At 44.9% G+C, this 19652-nt stretch overlaps 1 protein-coding gene across 3 annotated transcripts in view; it reads left to right on the forward strand.

The window, feature by feature from the left end:
- The first annotated feature begins 1840 nt into the window (after positions 1–1840).
- LOC309372437 (putative ferric-chelate reductase 1) overlaps positions 1841–19652 on the forward strand; it is a 36773-nt gene continuing 18961 nt past the window's right edge. The window contains exons 1-9 of one of the 3 annotated variants that reach the window (XM_081916053.1): positions 1841–2058; positions 8359–8551; positions 11528–11664; positions 14024–14115; positions 14614–14698; positions 15438–15455; positions 16120–16305; positions 17303–17404; positions 18238–18382. In XM_081916053.1, the coding sequence (XP_081772179.1) occupies positions 8359–8551; positions 11528–11664; positions 14024–14115; positions 14614–14698; positions 15438–15455; positions 16120–16305; positions 17303–17404; positions 18238–18382 (958 nt within the window). In that variant the 5' untranslated portion in view covers positions 1841–2058. The remainder of the gene's footprint in view (positions 2059–8358; positions 8552–11527; positions 11665–14023; positions 14116–14613; positions 14699–15437; positions 15456–16119; positions 16306–17302; positions 17405–18237; positions 18383–19652) is intronic. The other 2 variants (XR_014169497.1, XM_081916052.1) reach the window with 2 other exon arrangements.

Consider the following 19652-nt stretch of genomic DNA (forward strand, 5'->3'; position numbering starts at 1 on the left):
TGCAATACAACATCTGGTTTCTCTTCCCCACACACCTTTACCCCACCCCCACAGGCCCAAAAGCCAATCTAGCAGGTTTCTCAATCCTCTGGAGCAGATTGTGGGGGCTGCAGGAGGAAGGGGAAGCCTGCTCATGCTATCCTGGACCTCACTCATGTATCAGATTTTCTTTAGGTTGTGCAATATACGGTTCTTTTTAAAAAAATAAAAACTTCTCATTTATAGTTGAGGGGAAAAGAATCTGTTGATTCCCCCCCCCAAAAAAATCCTACATTTATAACATATATAGAAATATTTTCATAACTAAATAAATACATTTATATACATGTATTTATATACATCTACACACACACACAAAATATTTACAGTGGTACCTCAGGTTACAGATGCTTCTGGTTACAGATGCTTCAGGTTACAGACTCTGCTAACCCAGAAATTGGGTTAAGAACTTTGCTTCAGGATGAGAACAGAAATTGTGTGGTGGTGGCAGCGGGAGGCCCCATTAGCTAAAGTGGTACCTCAGGTTAAGAACAGTTTCAGGTTAAGAACAGACCTCCAGAACAAATTAAGTTCTTAATCCGAGGTACCACTGTACTTGAATGTTAGGGCCAGTTTGCAAGAGCAAACATCTTCCTGACCAGGGCTTGCCTACTTTTGGGGGCCCATTGGAAACATCCGCAAACTGTGATGCTCCACAACTGTGCGCACATTGTAACCATGAGCACATGCAAGCATGCACAACCGAAGGCTTCTTTGGGCACATGGGAAGACATCTGTGTTGCTCACAGGAGCTGTGGTGGCCATCCATGCTTGTATTGAACCTCTTCAGGGAGCTATCATGGGAGAAGCAAACTAGCTGAGCAAATAAGTATGCAGCTGATTCTGCGCCTCCCGAACGGACATCTCCCACACCAGAGAACAATTGAGAATGCTCACCTCGGAGCATGTCTTCTCAGAGATTATGTTTGGTTGCTCTGATTTACATCCTATGCTCTTTTAAAATGTGGGGGCGCACGCGCTATTGGATTGTTGTTTTTGTTTTTATTATGTATTTTGTGAGGGACATGGGTGGCGCTGTGGGTTAAACCACAGAGCCTAGGACTTTCCGATCAGAAGGTCGTAAGTTCGAATCCCCGAGACGGGGTGAGCTCCTGTTGCTCGGTCCCTGCTCCTGCCAACCTAGCAGTTCGAAAGCACATCAAAGTGCAAGTAGATAAATAGGTGCCGCTCCAGTGGGAAGGTAAACGGCGTTTCCGTGCGCTGCTCTGGTTCGCCAGAAGTGGCTTAGTCATGCTGGCCACATGATCCGGAAGCTGTACGCCGGCTCCCTCACCCAATAAAGTGAGATAAGCGCTGCAACCCCAAAGTCGGTCATGACTGGACCAAATGGTCAGGGGTCCCTTTACCCTTTACCTTTTTGGTTGATCTAATTTACATCCTATGCCCTTTTAAAATGTGTTTTTTGGGGGGAGGGCTATTGGGTTGTTGTTTTTATATCTTGATTTTATTCTGTGAACCGCCCTGAGACCCCTGCATATAGGGCAGTATATAAATTCAATAAACAACAACAATAACCACACACACACGACGTGGGGGTTAGGATTGCACCTTTAGCCTAGATGCGACTTGATGTCTCCGGGACCATTCAGTGTGGGTCTAGCAACATCTCGATTCCTTCCTTTTTCTTCGCGACTAACTTGACCCACTGAACTTATTGATAAACGCGTGTTGCCGGGTCACAGCAATAAACAAAGCTCCGGGGGAAAGGCAGTGGCCCACCTTGGCCAGCAGAGGGCCCAGGCGCGGTCTTCAAGGCAGGGAGGGGCTCCCCTTTGCATCCAGAAGTCAGGCAGGCAGCTCGTGCGCAGGATCCCAAGGCTGCGCTGCAAAGAAAGGTGAAGCGAAGGCGAGGAGGAGTGGCAATGCGCCTAAGTCTGCTACGCTTTCCGTCTTGAAAGGCTCCTGTGCCTTCAAGAAGCTGACTTCGAGGAAGAGGCATTGCACGGCTGCATCTTTCACGTAGGAGGAGATCCCGGGTTCATTCCTTGACCTATCCAGGTAGGGCTGGAGACTGAAATGTTGGCAAACTTTGGGCGTCTGCCTTGCATGCAGAACATCCCAGGTTCAGCTGAGAGAGAGAGACTCTGGCATGGGTGTAGCCAAGGGGTTGGGGGGTAGTGAGGGGCAGCTGCCCCCCCCATAAATCAATAAAAATACATAGCTAACTGAAGTTCTGCCCCTTCCCCCAAAGGTCTGCTCCCCTTAACAAAAGGCCTGCCCCCTCCCAAACAAAAATCCTGGCTATGCTCATGGACTCTGGTCTGAAATTCTGGACAGCTGCTGCCGGTCAGTGTAGACCAGGGGTAGTCAACCTTTTTGTACCTACCGCCCACTAATGCACCAGTGATCTTTATAAGAGGAGAACATAGTTTCCTATATTCCTGATATTCATTAGGTGAAGCTTTTCCGGTCAGTGCATTTTGGGGTTGATGAAAACTGCACCTGTTGAATGGGCTGCCTGCCTCGCAACTCTTAGCTGTGCACTTAATGGGATGTAGGAAGTGGGGAGCGAGACAGAGAATGAGAGGTCTGTGTTGCACCCCTGGACGCAGTTTTACTGGCCTCTTCACTATATACCTGTAGATTGCTGGCATGCGAAATTTGTTAGCTTTGCTCCTTTGAGCTCATGTGTTTGAAAATGCTGTGTGAACGAGGCTGAGTTGGGGCCTGTGGCTTTACTCGTGCAAAAAGCACGGGAGATGTCATTCTGGGAACAGTGGCGTAGCGTGGAGGGTGCAGGGGGGGCCGGCCGCACCGGGCGCAACATCTGGGGGTTAGGGTTAGGGGGCGCAAATCCACAGGTTAGGGGGCGCAAATTACTTGCCTTGCCCCGGGTGCTGACAACCCACGCTACACCACTGCTGGGGAAATAATCTCTCACTTTTTCAGTTTGCCCATTGTACAGAATGGAAAGCACAAGAGCACAGTGGCTCGCTGCTTCGATCCTGGCAAGTGTGCTAGGTCTGTGCCTGCCCACTCATACAAAGCACCCTTCACCTATTTTAGTGTTGCATTTCTTCCAAGGTGGAGGAAATTGTACCTGGCTGATGAAAGAAAGCAGTGGTTTATGCAATGCAAAGTCTAGAATTTGCTTTCACAGGAAATGGTAGTGATAGGCACTGAGTTGGATAGCTTTAAAAGGGTAAGGCTATTGGTGGCTACTAGCCACAATGACTTTGTTATGCCTCCACTGTTGAAGGTGGATGCCAAGTACAGGGAATCACAACTTGGGAGAGTGCATAGGCTCTTTTTATATTCTTAAAGGTGAATCCAGAACACCTTACAGCCTCCAGTTCAGCCACATCTATATTACGCTGCTCACCTCCCCATTCCCCAGTCCTAATTTTGCTAATTTCATTACAGGTCAGTTTTGTGTGTTCTATTGTATTTGCCTAGCACCAAGCATTAAAGAACACAGCACTCTTTTAGGGGGAATAAATGGATGCTACCAGCACTCAAAGTAACTAAGGTTGCAATCCTATACACCAGGCACTTAGCCCTCGAGATGCTGTGGGACTACAGCTTTCATCAGCCCAGCAAGCATGACCAATGGTCAGGAATACAGTGGTACCTTGGGTTAAGTACTTTATTCATTCTGGAGGTGCGTTCTTAACCTGAAACTGTTCTTAACCTGAAGCACCACTTTAGCTAATGGGGCCTCCCGCTGCCGCCACACCGCCGGAGCACGATTTGTGTTCTCATCCTGAAACAAAGTTCTTAACCCGAGGTACTATTTCTGGGTTAGCGGAGTCTGTAACCTGAAGCGTCTGTAACCTGAAGTGCATGTAATCCGAGTTACCACTGTAATGAGAATTGCAGTCCAACAAAAACTGCAAAGCAGTGTTGGCTATGCCTGCTGTACTTACTTGGGACTTCATTGTGGTCTACTTCAGAGTAGACACGTATAGGGTAGTAGCTACTTATTTTATCACTTTGTGTATCTTACATTTGTGCCTCTACCTTTCTCCAAGAACGAAGGGCAGCTTTAAGTGCCCCTACTGAGGGTGGAAGAACAGTAAGCAAATCACACTAGGCTTTGTTGAAGGAGCACTTTAGTATCACTTAAAGTTTAAATCTTGAAGTGTTAGGCAGAGAGATGCTTCTTAGGAATAGGTGAAAGGTAGGTGATGGATATCTGCCTTTGTAATGCATTGACTTACAGCTGAGTGCCTCAGGTATTACTAACACTTAACAAGGGCCAGCAGTTTCATAAGGGGTGGTTTAAATGAGAAGGTATTTGGTCATAGTAGATCTTAAACTAGAACTGACTTGTCTGTGGAAATCACTGAGAGATATAGCACCCAGCATCTTGTAGGTATCTCTGAACTGCCTCTGTGGAGAAGTATCTGATCTGAGAGAGACATCAATGATCTAAGAGCTCTGTGGTGAGTTATCTGCAAAGGGAAGAACTGAGGTTCAGCAGTAGAGCAAATGTTTGGCATGTGGAAGGTCCCAGGATCGATCCCTGGCATGTCCTGGTAGGGCAGAGAGAGAGACAGACCCCTATCTGAAACCCTGGAGAGTTTTTGTCAGTAGCTGCCAATGTAGCAGAGCAGAGCTCCTTACCCAGCTTCCCAGCACAGAAATAACTGCTAGTAAGGGAGAGCAGGGGACGCGGGTGGCGCTGTGGGTTAAACCACAGAGCCTAGGACTTGCCGATCAGAAGGTCGGCGGTTCAAATGCCCACGACGGGGTGAGCTCCCGTTACTTGGTCCCTGCTCCTGCCAACCTAGCAGTTTGAAAGCACGTCAAAGTGCAAGTAGATAAATACCATATGTTTCGCCCTATAGGGTGCACCGGCCCATAGGGTGCACTTTTTTTGGGGGGGGGAATAAAGAAAAAAAATTCCCCCTGAGCTCCAAAGAGCAAAGAAGCCATGACAGCGAGCGGGATGGATCGTTTTTAGCCTCGGGGCTGGGGGTCCGGGAGCGAAGGCGAGGTTGCGCTCAACCTCACCATCGCTCCCGGAGCTTGCTTGAGGGGTGGGGGAAGCTCAAGCTTCCCCCGACTCCAGCCCCCAGAACAGGCTGTTGCCTGCAAGCCTTGCGAGCCTGGCTTGCAGACATCTGCGTGAAGCACAGGGCACGCTCCGGAGTGCACCTCGTGCTTCGGGCTGAAGGCTGCTGCCTGCAAGCCTTGAGAGCCTGGCGGGCACTCCCGCCGGGCTCCCAAGGCTTGCGGATAGCTTCCTGAAGCCTGGAGAGCGAGAGGGGTCGGTGTGCACCGACGCCTCTCGCTCTCCAGGCTTCAGCGAAAGCCTGCATTCGCCCCATAGGATGCACACACATTTCCCCTTCATTTTTGGAGGAGGAAAAGTGCATCCTATAGGGCGAAAAATATGGTAGGTACCACTCCTGCAGGAAGGTAAATGGCGTTTCCATGCGCTGCTCTGGTTCGCCAGAAGTGGCTTAGTCATACTGGCCACATGACCCGGAAGCTGTACGCCAACTCCCTCAGCCAATAAAGCAAGATGAGCGCCGCAACCCCAGAGTCAGTCACGACTGGACCTAATGGTCAGGGGTCCCTTTACCTTTAAGGGAGAGCAGAGAAGTGGGGAGGTCAGTAAGGTGTGGACACAGGGAATTGCAGATTGACTCCACCGTTGCAGCTGCACCCCACTGACATCGCCATTTCCTTTACTGGTAGCCGCAAATCTCCACATTGGGAAACCAAGCAAGTGACTTTGCCCTGCTCCTCCTGGCTGCCCACTCCTGGCCTCTGATGGTCAGTGTTGACAGCATTGAGCAGGACAGACCAGGATACTATGGATAGCTTTGAATAGTCATCCTTAGTTTAAAAATGCCAAACTTGAAAATTATTATTCCCCCTATTTCTCTCTTTGTCCCACCCTAACCTCCAGGTCCTTAATTTGCTCTCATATTTGTCTGAAGTTTCACTTTCATGTGTCAGAAATCAATAAGCAACAGAACCCTGTGACAAAGTTCATTTTTAATTGGAAGAAAAATAGCTATTTATTTTAAGAGGCTGGATGGGTTACGTGAGATACGTGCAGCCGGGAGACTTTAGTGGTTTGGCTCTATTCCTGAAGTCTTAATCTCAGAAACAATGAAAAATGCTGAATGAATTGAAAGCTGATAAGTTTAAGAAGAGAACCGCCCACACGTACTTAAGAGCTGCGTGTGAGCTGTGGGATGGGGCCGGGCGGTGATGATATGCTGATGGAGCCAATTTTGCACATCTGCTGGTGCACCTGTGCGAGCCCCGAGATCACCACCTTTGCACCACTCCTGGAATTCTGTGTAATGTGGAAATTTGCTAACTTTTAAGACAAACATATTTTTTTCCTGGAAAAAGTAATAAATCCAGATTAAACGGGGGTGGAGTAGGGAAATACTGACGTTTTGCGGACAATGGCATCCTATGAATGCTGGGGGGGGACCCCAAAACAAATTACATGAGGACACCCATCGCACAGTGCAGAACAGGCCCTGTTGCAGCTGCCATATTATACTCCTTCTTTAGTGTAAACCCTGGAACTCCCTGCCCATTGACCTCAACCATGTGCGCCTTCACTGTATCTCCCTTTGGCACTTTCTAAAACCATTTTTCTTCAAGCAAGGCTATTCAGACATGTAGAAGCCGTCGTGTGTTTTATTTAATTCTAGCTTAATGCGGTTTTGAATTATTTTTAGTTTTAAATGCTTGATTTTTCACTGTTTGTCACTCTTAGTTTTATTCTTTTATTGCCATCAAGTAGTATATAAATGTTGTGAAATAAAACAGCCTCCTGGCCACCTCACCCTGCTCTGCTTTGGTGACCCAGCTGCTGGTGTCTCCCCACACAATGAGCAGTGTCTGCTTCCAGGACTCAGGGAAATGAACTGGGGGCTCCTGCCAACCCCACCATCTGCCACCTGAGGCAGCTTCATCACTCTCATAGCAGGACTGACCCTGGTGGTCTTAATGACAATGTATAGGACAGTCTCCCAGGTACAACAACTTTGTTGTTGGAGTAAGCAAATCAGTTAGTGCATAGTGTATTGTTGTCACCTCATTGCCTGTTCAGCCCCACCCAATGCATGTCAGCACAGTAGCCAAAACAATTCATTGGCACGGTGGAAGGCTTGGATTTTTGGGCTCACTGTGTATTTCTTCTTGCACCCAGAGGCTTGTAAGTGTGCTGCTCTATGAATGCATGTGCTTGTTCCAGCTTGCTAAACAACTGCTCTGGTTTACAGTTGCTGCTGTAATTCACCTTGTCTCTGGTATCAGTGGAACACCACATAAATAGCATTATTGCGCCCCTGGTCTCTTGACTGGAGACTGCGGGCAGCCGCCGAGACCATATAACACCGGTCCTGAAAGACCTACATTGGCTCCCAGTGTGTTTCAGAGCACAATTCAAAGTGTTGACCTTGGCCCAGGATACCTGAAGGAGTGTCTCCACCCCCATCGTTCTGCCCGGACACTGAGGTCCAGCGCCGAGGGCCTTCTGGCAGTTCCCTCATTGCGAGAAGCAAAGCTACAGGGAACCAGGCAGAGGGCCTTCTCGTTAGTGGCACCCGCCCTGTGGAACGCCCTCCCACCAGATGTCAGAGATAAACAACTACCTGACATTTAGAAGACATCTGAAAGTTTTTAATGTGTGACATTTTAATGCATTTTTAATCTTTGTTGGAAGCCGCCCAGAGTGGCTGGGTTACAAATAATAAATTATTATTACTATTACATAACTTCACCTGCCAGGAATTTCCCTGGGTATTTGAGAAAACTGCAAGTCATCTTGAGTCATCCAAATCTAAGCACTTTAAAAACTTTTAAAATATTAGGGGCAGAGGTTTAAGTACATGCCTAACTCCCCCACTGGAAACAACAATATAATTTTAGTACACTAACATTTTGATTTTATTTATTAAAATGTATCTATGCCTCCATCTAATTTAAAAATGCCAGAGCGGTTTATAACAGAGTAAAAATGCCTAACTTTGACTGAATCATTATACATAGACATTTGCCGTCTGCATCTTCATGGATGCAAAATATATGCTGTCTGAAGTAATGTGTTATTCTGTGGCTTATCATCTGAAAGTGTGTTTCCTTTAAGCTTAATTTTATTGCAAAAGTCTAAGCAGTTGAGCAGGGCTGGGGAGCCTGTGGCCTTCAAGGTGCGGCTGGACTACAAATCCCATCATCGCTGGCCATTGACCATGCTTGCAGGTTCTCCACCCCCGTAACAGAGGATATTGAGATATCCTTCCCCCATTTGCCTTTAAGCCTGCTTGCGCAATCGTCTGTTATCCTCACTTAAATGTTTCAAATGTTTTGCTTTCTTCACAGATGGAAAAGTTGGCTAGCTTCTTTCTTTTATGGGGAGCGTTTTCTTCAGGAGTCCTCGGCTACTCAAATGGAAAAATCAGTGCGGCTTGTAGCTCTATGGTTCCTGGACACGGACTCACTGCACAGAACTCTGCACCGCCATATGCCATCTCCACCTCCCAAACTTCATTTGCCCCAGGAGATGAAATTATAGGTGAATTCAGAACCCTTTGTTAACTGCGATGTAAACCAAAAGTGAGGTCAAAGGTCCACTCTAGGAAGTGCTTCCTTCCCACTCTCCCTGCCCCCGTCCCCAATGTCTCTTCTTAACATCAAACCTTTGTTAAATAACTTTTTATCTCTAAGCCAAGGATGGGCAATCTGTTGCACTCCATAAATAGCTGTGGCCATCATTCCTGACCATTGACCGTGCTGGCTGGGGCTGATGGGAACTGAAGTCTAGCAATATCTGGAGGGAAGCAAGTTCTCTCCATGGTTTAAGCCCAAATGTGAAATGAACAGGATCCAAATTGCTCTGTGGGTGTGCATGTATATGCATTGATGCCATGTCTCCCTGCCCTCTGCCCCACATTTTGCTGTAGCCCTTCACATTAGATTCACTTTTTTGACAATCTCAGTCTATTGGGAATGGTTGTTGGAACGGCCGGGGGGGGGGGGGGGAGCCCTGAATGCCATGCTAGATTATTTTGGATCATTGCTCAGAGCTGCAATAAGTGTGTCATCTTTGGCCAACAAGATCACATGGATTAGTCATCTCTGGAGAGACAAAAGGATTCTTTGTCCAATGGAAAGCGTCTCCTATTTCAATCACATTACAGTTTGCTATAAAGACAGTAGACATGTTTTTGTACTTTGCCATGTGTGCTTGTCTGTGAAATGTACAGTTTGTTTTTCTCTGAGCCACACTGTAGTGGGAGGGAGGGTCTGGAGATCAGAGGTACTCATATCTCTGCATGCCAAGCCTAGACAGGCAGTACCTAGTAGGCTTTCTACCTGGTGGGGCTGGGTGCTGTTTAGTGATAAATAAAAAAATAAGGTGTGTGGGTTTTTTAAAGAGACCATTTTGCCCGCTTTCAAATGTGTTCAGAATTTGGGCTTTGGTTATAGTTTGTTACTGTGATATTCCATGGGAGGGAGGGAGGGATAATAGTAGTAGTAGTGGTAGTAGTAGTAGTAGTAACAACAACAACAACAACAACAACAACAACAACAACATTATTTCCCCAGCCACTCTAGACGGCTTCCAACTGAATATTAAAAACAATACAGCATCAGACATTAAAAACTTCCCTAAACAGGGCTACCTTCAGCTTGTAGCACCCTGCTTGTGGTTAGCTGGAATGAAATATTCAACGCAGCAATAGAGAAATTAAAATAATAATTTATTTGTCAGACAAATAAATGATAGGCACAGTGGTATATGGTTACCAAAGCTCTGCCCCCCTCCAGCCCTGATGGCCAGCACTTATATTTCCTCAACCCAGCCCCCTTGCTCCTCCTTTGGCTGCCTCTGTCCAATCAGCCTGGTTGAAATTCCTATTGGCTGTTTGCTAGAACCAATCATAAAAGATACACCAATTTCCTATTACCTTTTATGGGAGACAAAGAGCTATATTTCCTTCTATCCATAAATGACAAACAAGTAGCCATATATCTTACATTTGCCTCAACAAGGCTCCTTAATTACCAGATCACCTTTTGCCCTTGCTGCCCCTCTATTCCAAAATAGATGGCTAAAACAGATGCTCATTCTGTCTTACATTTTGTCTTAAACAGAGATCTTGGGTTCACATTCTCACACACCATAAATGAAATAAGAATCTAACATAAGAATCTAACATTTCTTGCTTTCTAAATCCTGTGCATCATTACATTTAAGCCAACAAATCTCATACATTAACATAGATAGCTTTTTAGAAGAAAATACATTTTCAAAGTAAAACCCTTCGGTTTACACCCCCCTTTCCTGGCCAGCTGCTTTTCCCATTAGCTCTTGCCCTTTAACCTTAGGAAAATGTGGCTAAAGTCTCTAATGGGAGGCACATGGTATTATTTTCTGTTAAACAATAAATCCTACTATTTACTAACTCTTAATTAGTGCTTTGCAGCTTCATTGTATTCTGTTAATATGTAGGGTCAATAACCTTTTGCTCCCAGCCTATAATTCCCTTGTACAACTTTGAGAATTTTGGCTCCGGCTATAAACCAGCTGGTTTTTCTGCCTGGCATAAAAACATTTGCAAATCTTTAAGCTCATTTTAAAATACAGGCCTTGATCAGATGCCTCAAGATGTCTTCTAAAAGTCAGATAGTTGTTTATTTCCTTGACATCTGATGGGAGGGCGTTCCACAGGGCAGGCGCACTACCGAGAAGGCCCTCTGCCTGGTTCCTGTAGCATAGCTTCTTGCAGTGAGGGAACCGCCAAAGGCCCTCGGCGCTGGATCTCAGTGTCCGGGCTGAATGATGGGGGTGGAGACGCTCCTTCAGGTATACTGGGCCAAGACTGTTTAGGGCTTTACAAGCCAGCACCAACACTTTGAATTGTGCTTGGAAACATACTGGGAGCCAATGTAGGTGTTTCAGGACCGGTGTTATATGGTCTTGGATGGATGAATGAATAGATAGTCATTTTTTTCTTTAAAAAATGTTTAGGGGTACTCTCATTTTGACTGAAGAAAATCACCATTTTACAGTTCAAATTGGGAAAAATAAATACAGTAAATGGACTAAAGTACAAAGAATCACAAAATTTTTAGGGGTATGCGTACCCCTGCATTCCTCCAGAAAAATTCACTGGATAGATAGATATAGTTGAGTGAGTACAGATCCCTAGTCTCTTGAATTTTGGGGGACTGGAGGAAAAGTCATTAAAGGCAGGGGAGAACAACACAGAACACAAATACATTTCATCAATCAGCCCCTACTAGTGTGGACAGGAAACATCAATATAGATTTGAATTGAAAGCACTCGGGTGTAGACAAAAGTGCACAAATTAAAATCAGATCTGTGGGACACACCCTGGTGTGTGTACACAGCCCTTGTAGATTCTCACACTGAAGTGATGGTAGTAATAAATGCAACTTTCATTTGTTGTTGCTTTTTGCCCTTAATATTTGTTGTGGCAAAACATTTAAACTGACACTTTTTACAACATCCTTCCTACTCAGTATCTCTTACGGCAAGCGGCGATTCCAGTTTTGAGGGATTTTTACTCCAGGCCCGAGCGGTTGGAGGCGATGTTGCTGTGGGACATTTTCGAATCCTAGACCCTAACTCGCAAGGCCTTGCATGCAATGACATTCAGGTATGTGTAACTTGTGTGGCTTGGGTAATTCTTTTGTTAGTAGCTTTTGCGATGCAAAAACAAGCTTTGGTTGCAGAGCAGAGACTCATATACACTGAGGGAACTATCCTATGACCTTGAAGATGATCGGGGATAGTCTGATTTTTTGTCTGAAGAGCTAATCCCACGCTATATCCTACCACATATTCTTTTAAAACAGTGATGGGAAACTTTAGGCCTCCCAAGGCCTCTTTATCTGGCTCTCAGGACTCTCCTCAGGCTACCCCCTCCTTGAGTATTTCTGTCTGGCTGAAATGTGTCCTTGAAATCTGATAATGCCTCTGGCATGTCTGGACAGAGAGGCGTGAATGCAGAGCCTAGCCTACTCTACAATGGTAGACATTCATCGCTCTGCCCACCTTTGTCTCCTGCTCTGCCCGCGACTGGCATGGGGCTTCTAGAAGGTCAAAACAGATTCCCCACACATGTTTTAAAGGTATATTTTGTTTTCAAATGCAGTTGGCTGTGAAAAGGTGTGGAGAGGGGAATGCTAATTGATTAACAGCAGCTCTGCAGGTGTCTTGGGTGCACAGAACTATATTCATGGTTCTTTTTGACCCTCACCACAATAATATAATAATTTATTACTGTATTTGTACCCCGCCCATCTGGCTGGGTTTCCCCAGCCACTCTGGGCGGCTTCCATAAAGACCAAAATTACACTAAGATGTCATACATTAAAAACTTCCCTGAACAGGGCTGCCTTAAGATGTCTTCTGAATGTCAGGTAGTTGTTTATCTCTTTGACATCTGATGGGAGGGCATTCCACAGGGCGGGTGCCACTACCGAGAAGTCCCTCTGCCTGGTTCCCTGTAGCTTTGCTTCTCGCAATGAGGGAACCGCCAGAAGGCCCTCGGCTCTGGACCTCAGCGTCTGGGCAGAACAATGGGGGTGGAGACGTTCCTTCAGGTATACTGGGCCGAGGCCCTTTAGGGCTTTAAAGGTCAACAGCAACACTTTGAATTGTGCTCGGAAACGTACTGGGAGCCAATGTAGGTCTTTCAAGACCGGTGTTTTGTGGTCTCGGTGGCCGCCCCCAGTCACCAGTCTAGCTGCCGCATTCTGGATTAGTTGTAGTTTCCGAGTCACCTTCAAAGGTAGCCCCACGTAGAGCGCATTGCAGTAGTCCAAGCGGGAGATAACTAGAGCATGCACCACTCTGACGAGACAGTCCGCGGGCAGGTAGGGTCTCATCCTGCACACCAGGTGGAGCTGGTAGACAGCTGCCCTGGATACAGAATTGACCTGCGGCTCCATGGACAGCTGTGAATCCAAAATGTCTCCCAGGCTGCGCACCTGGTCCTTCAGGTGCTCAGCCTATAATGGGTTCCATTCCGGAGCCCCGTTCGCATCCAGAAGCAAACGCAACCCATGTCCGTGCGTCTGCGCGTGTCATAACTCGCCACTTCTGCGCATGCACGTGACATAATTTTGACCGTCTGCGCATGTACGAGTGGTGAAACCCAGAATTAACGTGCTCCTTATAATGAAGCTACTTATCCCGAAGCTACTTCAACCCGAGGTATGACTGTAGTCCTCAACCCAGCAGCTCTGAGACTCTGTATGTCTTATACTCCCCTTCCAGTTCCACAGGAGAGCAAGCCCATGGGAAGAAGAAGAGTGTATCTTTGTTGTCTATAAGGGATAAGGGGCCTCTGGCTCTCTGAGCGCTGCTGAACTTCATTTCTCATCAGCCTCAGCCAGCACATGGCCAGTGGTCGGAGTGGTGGGTGTTCTAGCCCAACAATATCTGGGCCACAAGATCCCCATCTTTGCACTACTGGCAGGGGTGTAAAATTGTGTTCCTAGAGGAGTGGGAGACACTTTCCCATCTCCCCCGGCGTGACTAATCAGATCATTGGCCAGATTGCTCCACTTCCCCATCACCCCAATACCAGTATTATTTTGTTTACAAGGCCAGCATGGTTCTTGTTTGTCCAACATCCTGCTAATCAAAATCGGACACTCCTTAAAAATATATATATATATTGATCTCGCACAGGAGTTAGTTGACTCGCACCAGAGATCGAGATAAAAAAACAAGCATCTTTTGGTCCTGTGCTCGGCTGACTCACATCAGAAAGCTGAACCAAAATCAGGATATTCCGGGATCCAATCAGAAGCCTAAGGTGTCCCGCTTAAATTGGGACAGTTGAAGGGTATGCAATGAAAGTTGGTGGTGGTGGGAAATGGTTCTTTGTAATCACCCAGCTTGTCAAGGGACTCCATGGGCCCACTGTTCTGAGTTGTTTTTAGCATCTGAAATGTGCCTGATTTCCTTCTGCATCAGGTTTTCTTTCTCTTTTCCCCCCACTGTAGAATTCTTCCCTGAGTCACACAAACAAGGCAAAGAAGCAAAACATAACAGCAATTTGGATTGCTGCTCCTGGTGTAGGGCATGTTGAGTTCAGGTACAGGCTTGTTTTCTCTGTATAAGGGAGCAGCACTTCTTAATGCCTTAATTTCCCCCAAAGTCTTAAATTACTTTATGGTTGTACATGTATACTAGACTAGGAAGCCTACATCCTGCTGGGGTTGGCTACAAGAATCCGTGTCTCTGCTCCAGAAGGGCCAAGCATTTTTCTAAATTTCACTGTGGCTTGGCTCTTTGGCACTGGGAACTGCTGCAGTGAAAACAATAAGCAGCATGCATAATTCCCATGACTTTAATCTGTTTTAACTGTTTTTGATTCTGAGTTTTAAGTTGTTATAACCTACCCTGGGTAAAGGGTGGGTGGGGTGGTATTTACAATGTAGACCAAAGCTGTTAAATCCACAAATTCCAGGCTATATAATCAATCAAATTTTATATTTGAAAAATGGAATAGTGCAGTCTGGAAGAATGGTTGGCTGTACCTGGTCAATGCTTTCTAAAATTATTTACATGCTGTGTATTCCACCATTTTCAGAGCAACAGCGGTCTATAATTATTCGGTATTCTGGACTCAAGTTCAAAGTCAAGTTCTCGTGTCTTCCAGTTCACCACTTGTTCCAGTAAGTTTTAATTTGGTTTACTGGCCACCTTGATTTACAAGCATGTAATAATAATACTGTACATTTAATTTAAACTATTCTTAGAGAACTTTATTTTTTGGTGTAAGGACTACCAGGTCATGTCAATAGTTTAAACATTCTATTGCTGAAAACTGTAGGGGGGGGGAACACACTCATAAGCACAAAGGAGACCAACCTTTTTTTGGCCTGAAAACTACATTGACTGTAGCCCACATCTCTGAAGGCCAAATACCAGCAATGTATACATACGATGCAGACATATAGAGTAACAAGTGCCCTATGTTATGTACTGAAGTTCTCACCCTGAGCCAGCAGGGGGACACTATAGATAGTTTTCACTCAGGTCCACATATGCAAATAAGGGATTAAAAGTGACGTTCAATGATTGGATAGTTACAGAAAGTGTTACAGTTGCTTTGCAGTGGAGCTCTATATAAGCAGACTGGCTGAACCCTTCAGTTCAGTTCTGTTCTGGCCTGTGAATAAACAGGAGCTGTTCGAAGAATCGCTGTGTTGTCTGATATGTTCACCCACAACTTAACACCATACATACTCCCCTGACATTTATTTCCTAGCAGGTCAGGTTACAACAATTAAAACAATATAGGTAGCTCACAATCTCCTCCTCAATCCCAGGATTTTTAACGAAAAAGCTGAGAAGTAAATTCCTTTTCTTTAACCATTTTTTTTATGTAACCAATGTTCTTTTCTTTCACAGACCTTCTCCTCCACAACAGTAAGTGTTTGATCTTTGCATTTTGTTTTAACGCGACTTGTTTCCTGCTTCATCCAAGCCCATTTCTTCCATGTCAGAAGTAACCTGAATATGTTTCTTTTGGAGAGGACAGTCGTTGTGTCCGAAACCCAGGCTTGCTTCCAGGTAATGTATGGAATTGTGCTGTAAAGGGTGCTGTGAGTTTGACCAACTCCAAGAATCCCTCCAGTGGAAATGACACAAGAATTGTGCATGCTAAAAACAAATGCAAGAAGGCCTGGCAGCATTTATGCACTCCAGGTGTGTGTCTCTATGTCTAGTGTGTTCATTACGGTTGCAATGAATCTATTGACCTACCTGGGACTTACATGTACCCCCAGTGGTGTAGCGTGGGTTGTCAGCACCCGGGGCAAGGAAAGTAATTTGCGCCCCCTAACCCGTGGATATGTGCCCCCTAACCCTAACCCCCAGATGTTGCGCCCGGTGCGGCCGGCCCCCCCTGCACCCCCCACGCTACGCCACTGTGAACCCCTGAACAGACATGCAAACAGGATTCCATTTATTTATCATGTACTTTTAAACAGGTGAACATAGTCTTATCTTAGAGGTGGAATTAATATTTTTGGGATATAACTAACAGCCATGTTTATTGCTGATGGTTGATGGGATCTACTCTTCCTTGCAGATCTCCACAGAGGAAGGGTGTGGCAAATACAAGTTTTGTTTCAGTAACCCTGCAGGCTGCAGCCCAAGCAACCCAAACTGTTACTTCATGTCATCTGCGGCATTAGGGAGCAATGCTTTCCAATTCGAAATGAGTGGACTTTCAGACGGATATGTAGCCATTGCCTTTTCTGATGACACGATAATGGTGAGATACTGAATGATTTTTAATTTTTTTAAAAAAGATGCTTAAGGTCTAACTATATTACTTTAATGTACAGAGCTTGCAGCCATGTCACAATTATTATTTTTTAAATGTAGCCCTAGGTGCAGCAAACATGACAAAGGTACTGTTGAGCTAAAGGTAATAAGAGAGGCACAAGTTAAAATTGTGTCGTCTTCAATAGAATTTCACAGGTGTTCATAGTGCATTGATTCTGCATACAAATCTGCAAGATTTTAGTTCTTGCAAAAATTGAAAGCGCTTTTTTTTTTAAAAAAACTAAACATTAAGCAACCCTTAAAAAAAAAACAAGTAAGAAAAACTATTTGTATTACGTCATATGAAAGTCATCAGTGTTATGTACTGAAGTTCTCACCCTGGGCCAGCAGGGGGACACTGTAGATATTTTCACTCAGGTTCACATATGCAAATAAGGGATTGAAAGTGACGTTCAGTGATTGGATAGTTACAGACAGTTGCGTTGCAGTGGAGCTCTATATAAGCAGGCTGGCTGAACCCTTCAGTTCAGTTCTGTTCTGGCCTGTGAATAAACAAGAGCTGTTTGAAGAATCACTGCGTCGTCTGATATGTTCACCACCAACTTAACAAGCAGTCCCTTTGGTTATGAAAGCATAGAGCATTTATGGACACCAGAGCAAGCATGAATGTAGGAACATAGTAAGATGCCAAATACCATCATACCATTGGTCCATCTTGCTTAGTTTTCTGTACGCTGAATGGCAGTAGCTTTCCAGGGTATCAGACCACATACCTGCCTTCCCTTTCCCCACCTCCATTCATTGTCATCAAAGCTTCTTCTTTTCTTCTGCAATATGCATCCCATACTCAAACCAGGTACACCTGGACATAAGGTACCCTTAGCTAAACTGGCAGATTTCCCGTAGGCTAGTAACATTAGAATAAACAAATATAGCGTGCACTCATTCTGAATAACAGGAGACTGTTGTGTATCTTTTCCCAGGGAGATGATGATGTTTATATCTGTGGTAAGAATGGAACAGATCGCATAGAGGTTCAACACGCCTTCACAACTGGACGTAGTCGTCCCAGCCCAAGGCCTCTGGTACTGGAAATGTCTTCTGCTACCTCCGTTGTTTTTTTAAAGTATGATGTGTGGAACTATCAGGAGTGTGGGAAACCTGTGCCCCATGATTTCTTATTGGATGACACCTCTCCTCAGCCCCAACCGCCATGGATAATTTTAAAAGTCATCCTTATTTATTTAAGGCATTTCTACACCACTTACTTAATTCATATTTCTATGTGGTGTACATAAAAAATATATATCCACAGACAATAAACAATACAAATTCATCATAATGCCAGACCGCGAACACTGGCCACAGGCAGTGGGATTTGCAGTCAGACAACATCTAAAGGCCCATTGGCAGAAATGATTTGATCTCTGCTTAATAGGGCAAAGATTGGATGACGATCATCCCTTTCAGGGAAGTCAGTAAGCTTGAAGCCTATGCCGGAAACACCCAAAGTTCGATCCTTTTGGCTGATGCTGGAAATGCTAGTCAAACTAGTCAAACTGGAATAGCACAAGGGAATAGTGCCTTTTCTTCCTGAGTTGTAGTGGTGGGTTTTTCAAAGAATGGGAAAGAATATAGGTTTTCTTTTCAGGGGGTTGAGGTGCAATAATGATGAATCTTCAGGATTTGTATAAACTCATCCCCCTTTAGCTCTTTATTATAGGAAGAAGGCAGATACACAAAATTGTGGATTGTATCTCCACAATTAGGTGAAAAGGCAGAGATATTATAACAGCATCACATTATTTTACTTGATTATGAATTTATTCATTACTACTGTGTCTAGTTCTATAAGTTTATGTATAATGGTCAAAATGACTGTGACAGATAACTTTGCTCTGTGTGTGTGTGTGTTTAGGGTAACGTGGACGTTCTGACGACATCCTTCAGCGAGGGAATTATCAGGTGTTCTTTCATCTCGAGAAACCCCATATCAACCCAGCCAAGAAGCACTGACAGTTTGTATTACGTATTTCTGGCTTTTGGGCCATCGCACGCTGATGGTGAGTTCCACATAGAAACTGGAAATGGGGACAGTGTTTACAAGAGCAACAGAATTCTGGAGCTCAAGGCTTAAAGAGCCTAATTGTAGCAAATGCCTTTATTTATAATAGCTGGAAGGCTTTTATCGCTCCAATATCATCTGCAGATACTTAGAATGCTAATGGTATTCAACCAAAACATGTTATAAGATGCAAAGAGATCTTAGATTGTTGCCTAATCCTCAGACTGTGAGTGTTGTTGCTCATATACCACCCCTCCAAAAAAAACCTACCTATGCAAAGAAGAAGAAGGAAACAGGACTTACCAGCAAGCTTGGGTGGAATACTAAGTTTTGTGGAAGAACAGAAAACTTTTAGAAAAAAGCCCAAGGGGGTGGGGATTCCTCTGTAAACAACCTGCTAGGGTAAGCATGCTCAGTGGCCATGGACTGTTGACTTGAGGATAGGATGCAAAACCATATGTGAATGGTAATCTGAAGTAAGGCTTAATAATAATAATAATAAATTTTATTTATACCTCGCTCTCCCCAGCCAAGGCCGGGCTCAGGGCGGCTAACAACCAATAATAAAAACGAGTTGAATGAATACAACTCTAAAACAAGATTAAAATACAACATTAAAAACATTAAAATGCAGCCTCATCACAGGAGGAGATAGGAAAAAAGAAAGAGGGGGAGGGAATCAAATTCACTCCAAGCCAAAGGCCAGGCAGAACACTGGCCCAGAAATGGAAACGAGGAAATACCGACGATTCAAGAATGGAGAATGAAATTAACGGACTATGCAGAACTGGATAAATTGACTGGGAAAATAAGATATGTTCAAAACCAAAAGTTCATTGAAGATTGGGGAAAATTTGTAGATTATCTGAAAAATGTATGTGATGTGCAAACAACGCTAGTGGGGTTTCAAGAAGCACTGTAAAAGTTTAAGAGGTATTGTCAAAAGAAATAGAAAAGACAAATGGCAATGCAATCAAAGGAATGCGTATTAAAGAGTAATTACGGATGATTACCAGAGAAACTGAAGGAAGTCCAAAAAGAGTAATTTGTTAAAATTTGTTAAGATTTGGATAATAATTGTATGATTAGAAAACTAATACATACTGTCAGGGAACTGCCATCTAAAGCGCCGGGGGCGCAAAGGCTCACTGAGGTTGAGAGAGGAGTAGCAGCGGAAGAGGGAACCAGTAGAGGGCGAGCAAGAACTCCAAGGGAAAGTGAGTCGGAGGGATGGCTCAGAGACACTTCCAGCGAAAACAGTGGGGAGG

The sequence above is a fragment of the Podarcis melisellensis genome, assembly GCF_964234715.1.
Source record: "Podarcis melisellensis genome assembly, chromosome: 6".
Lineage (NCBI taxonomy): Eukaryota > Metazoa > Chordata > Lepidosauria > Squamata > Lacertidae > Podarcis > Podarcis melisellensis.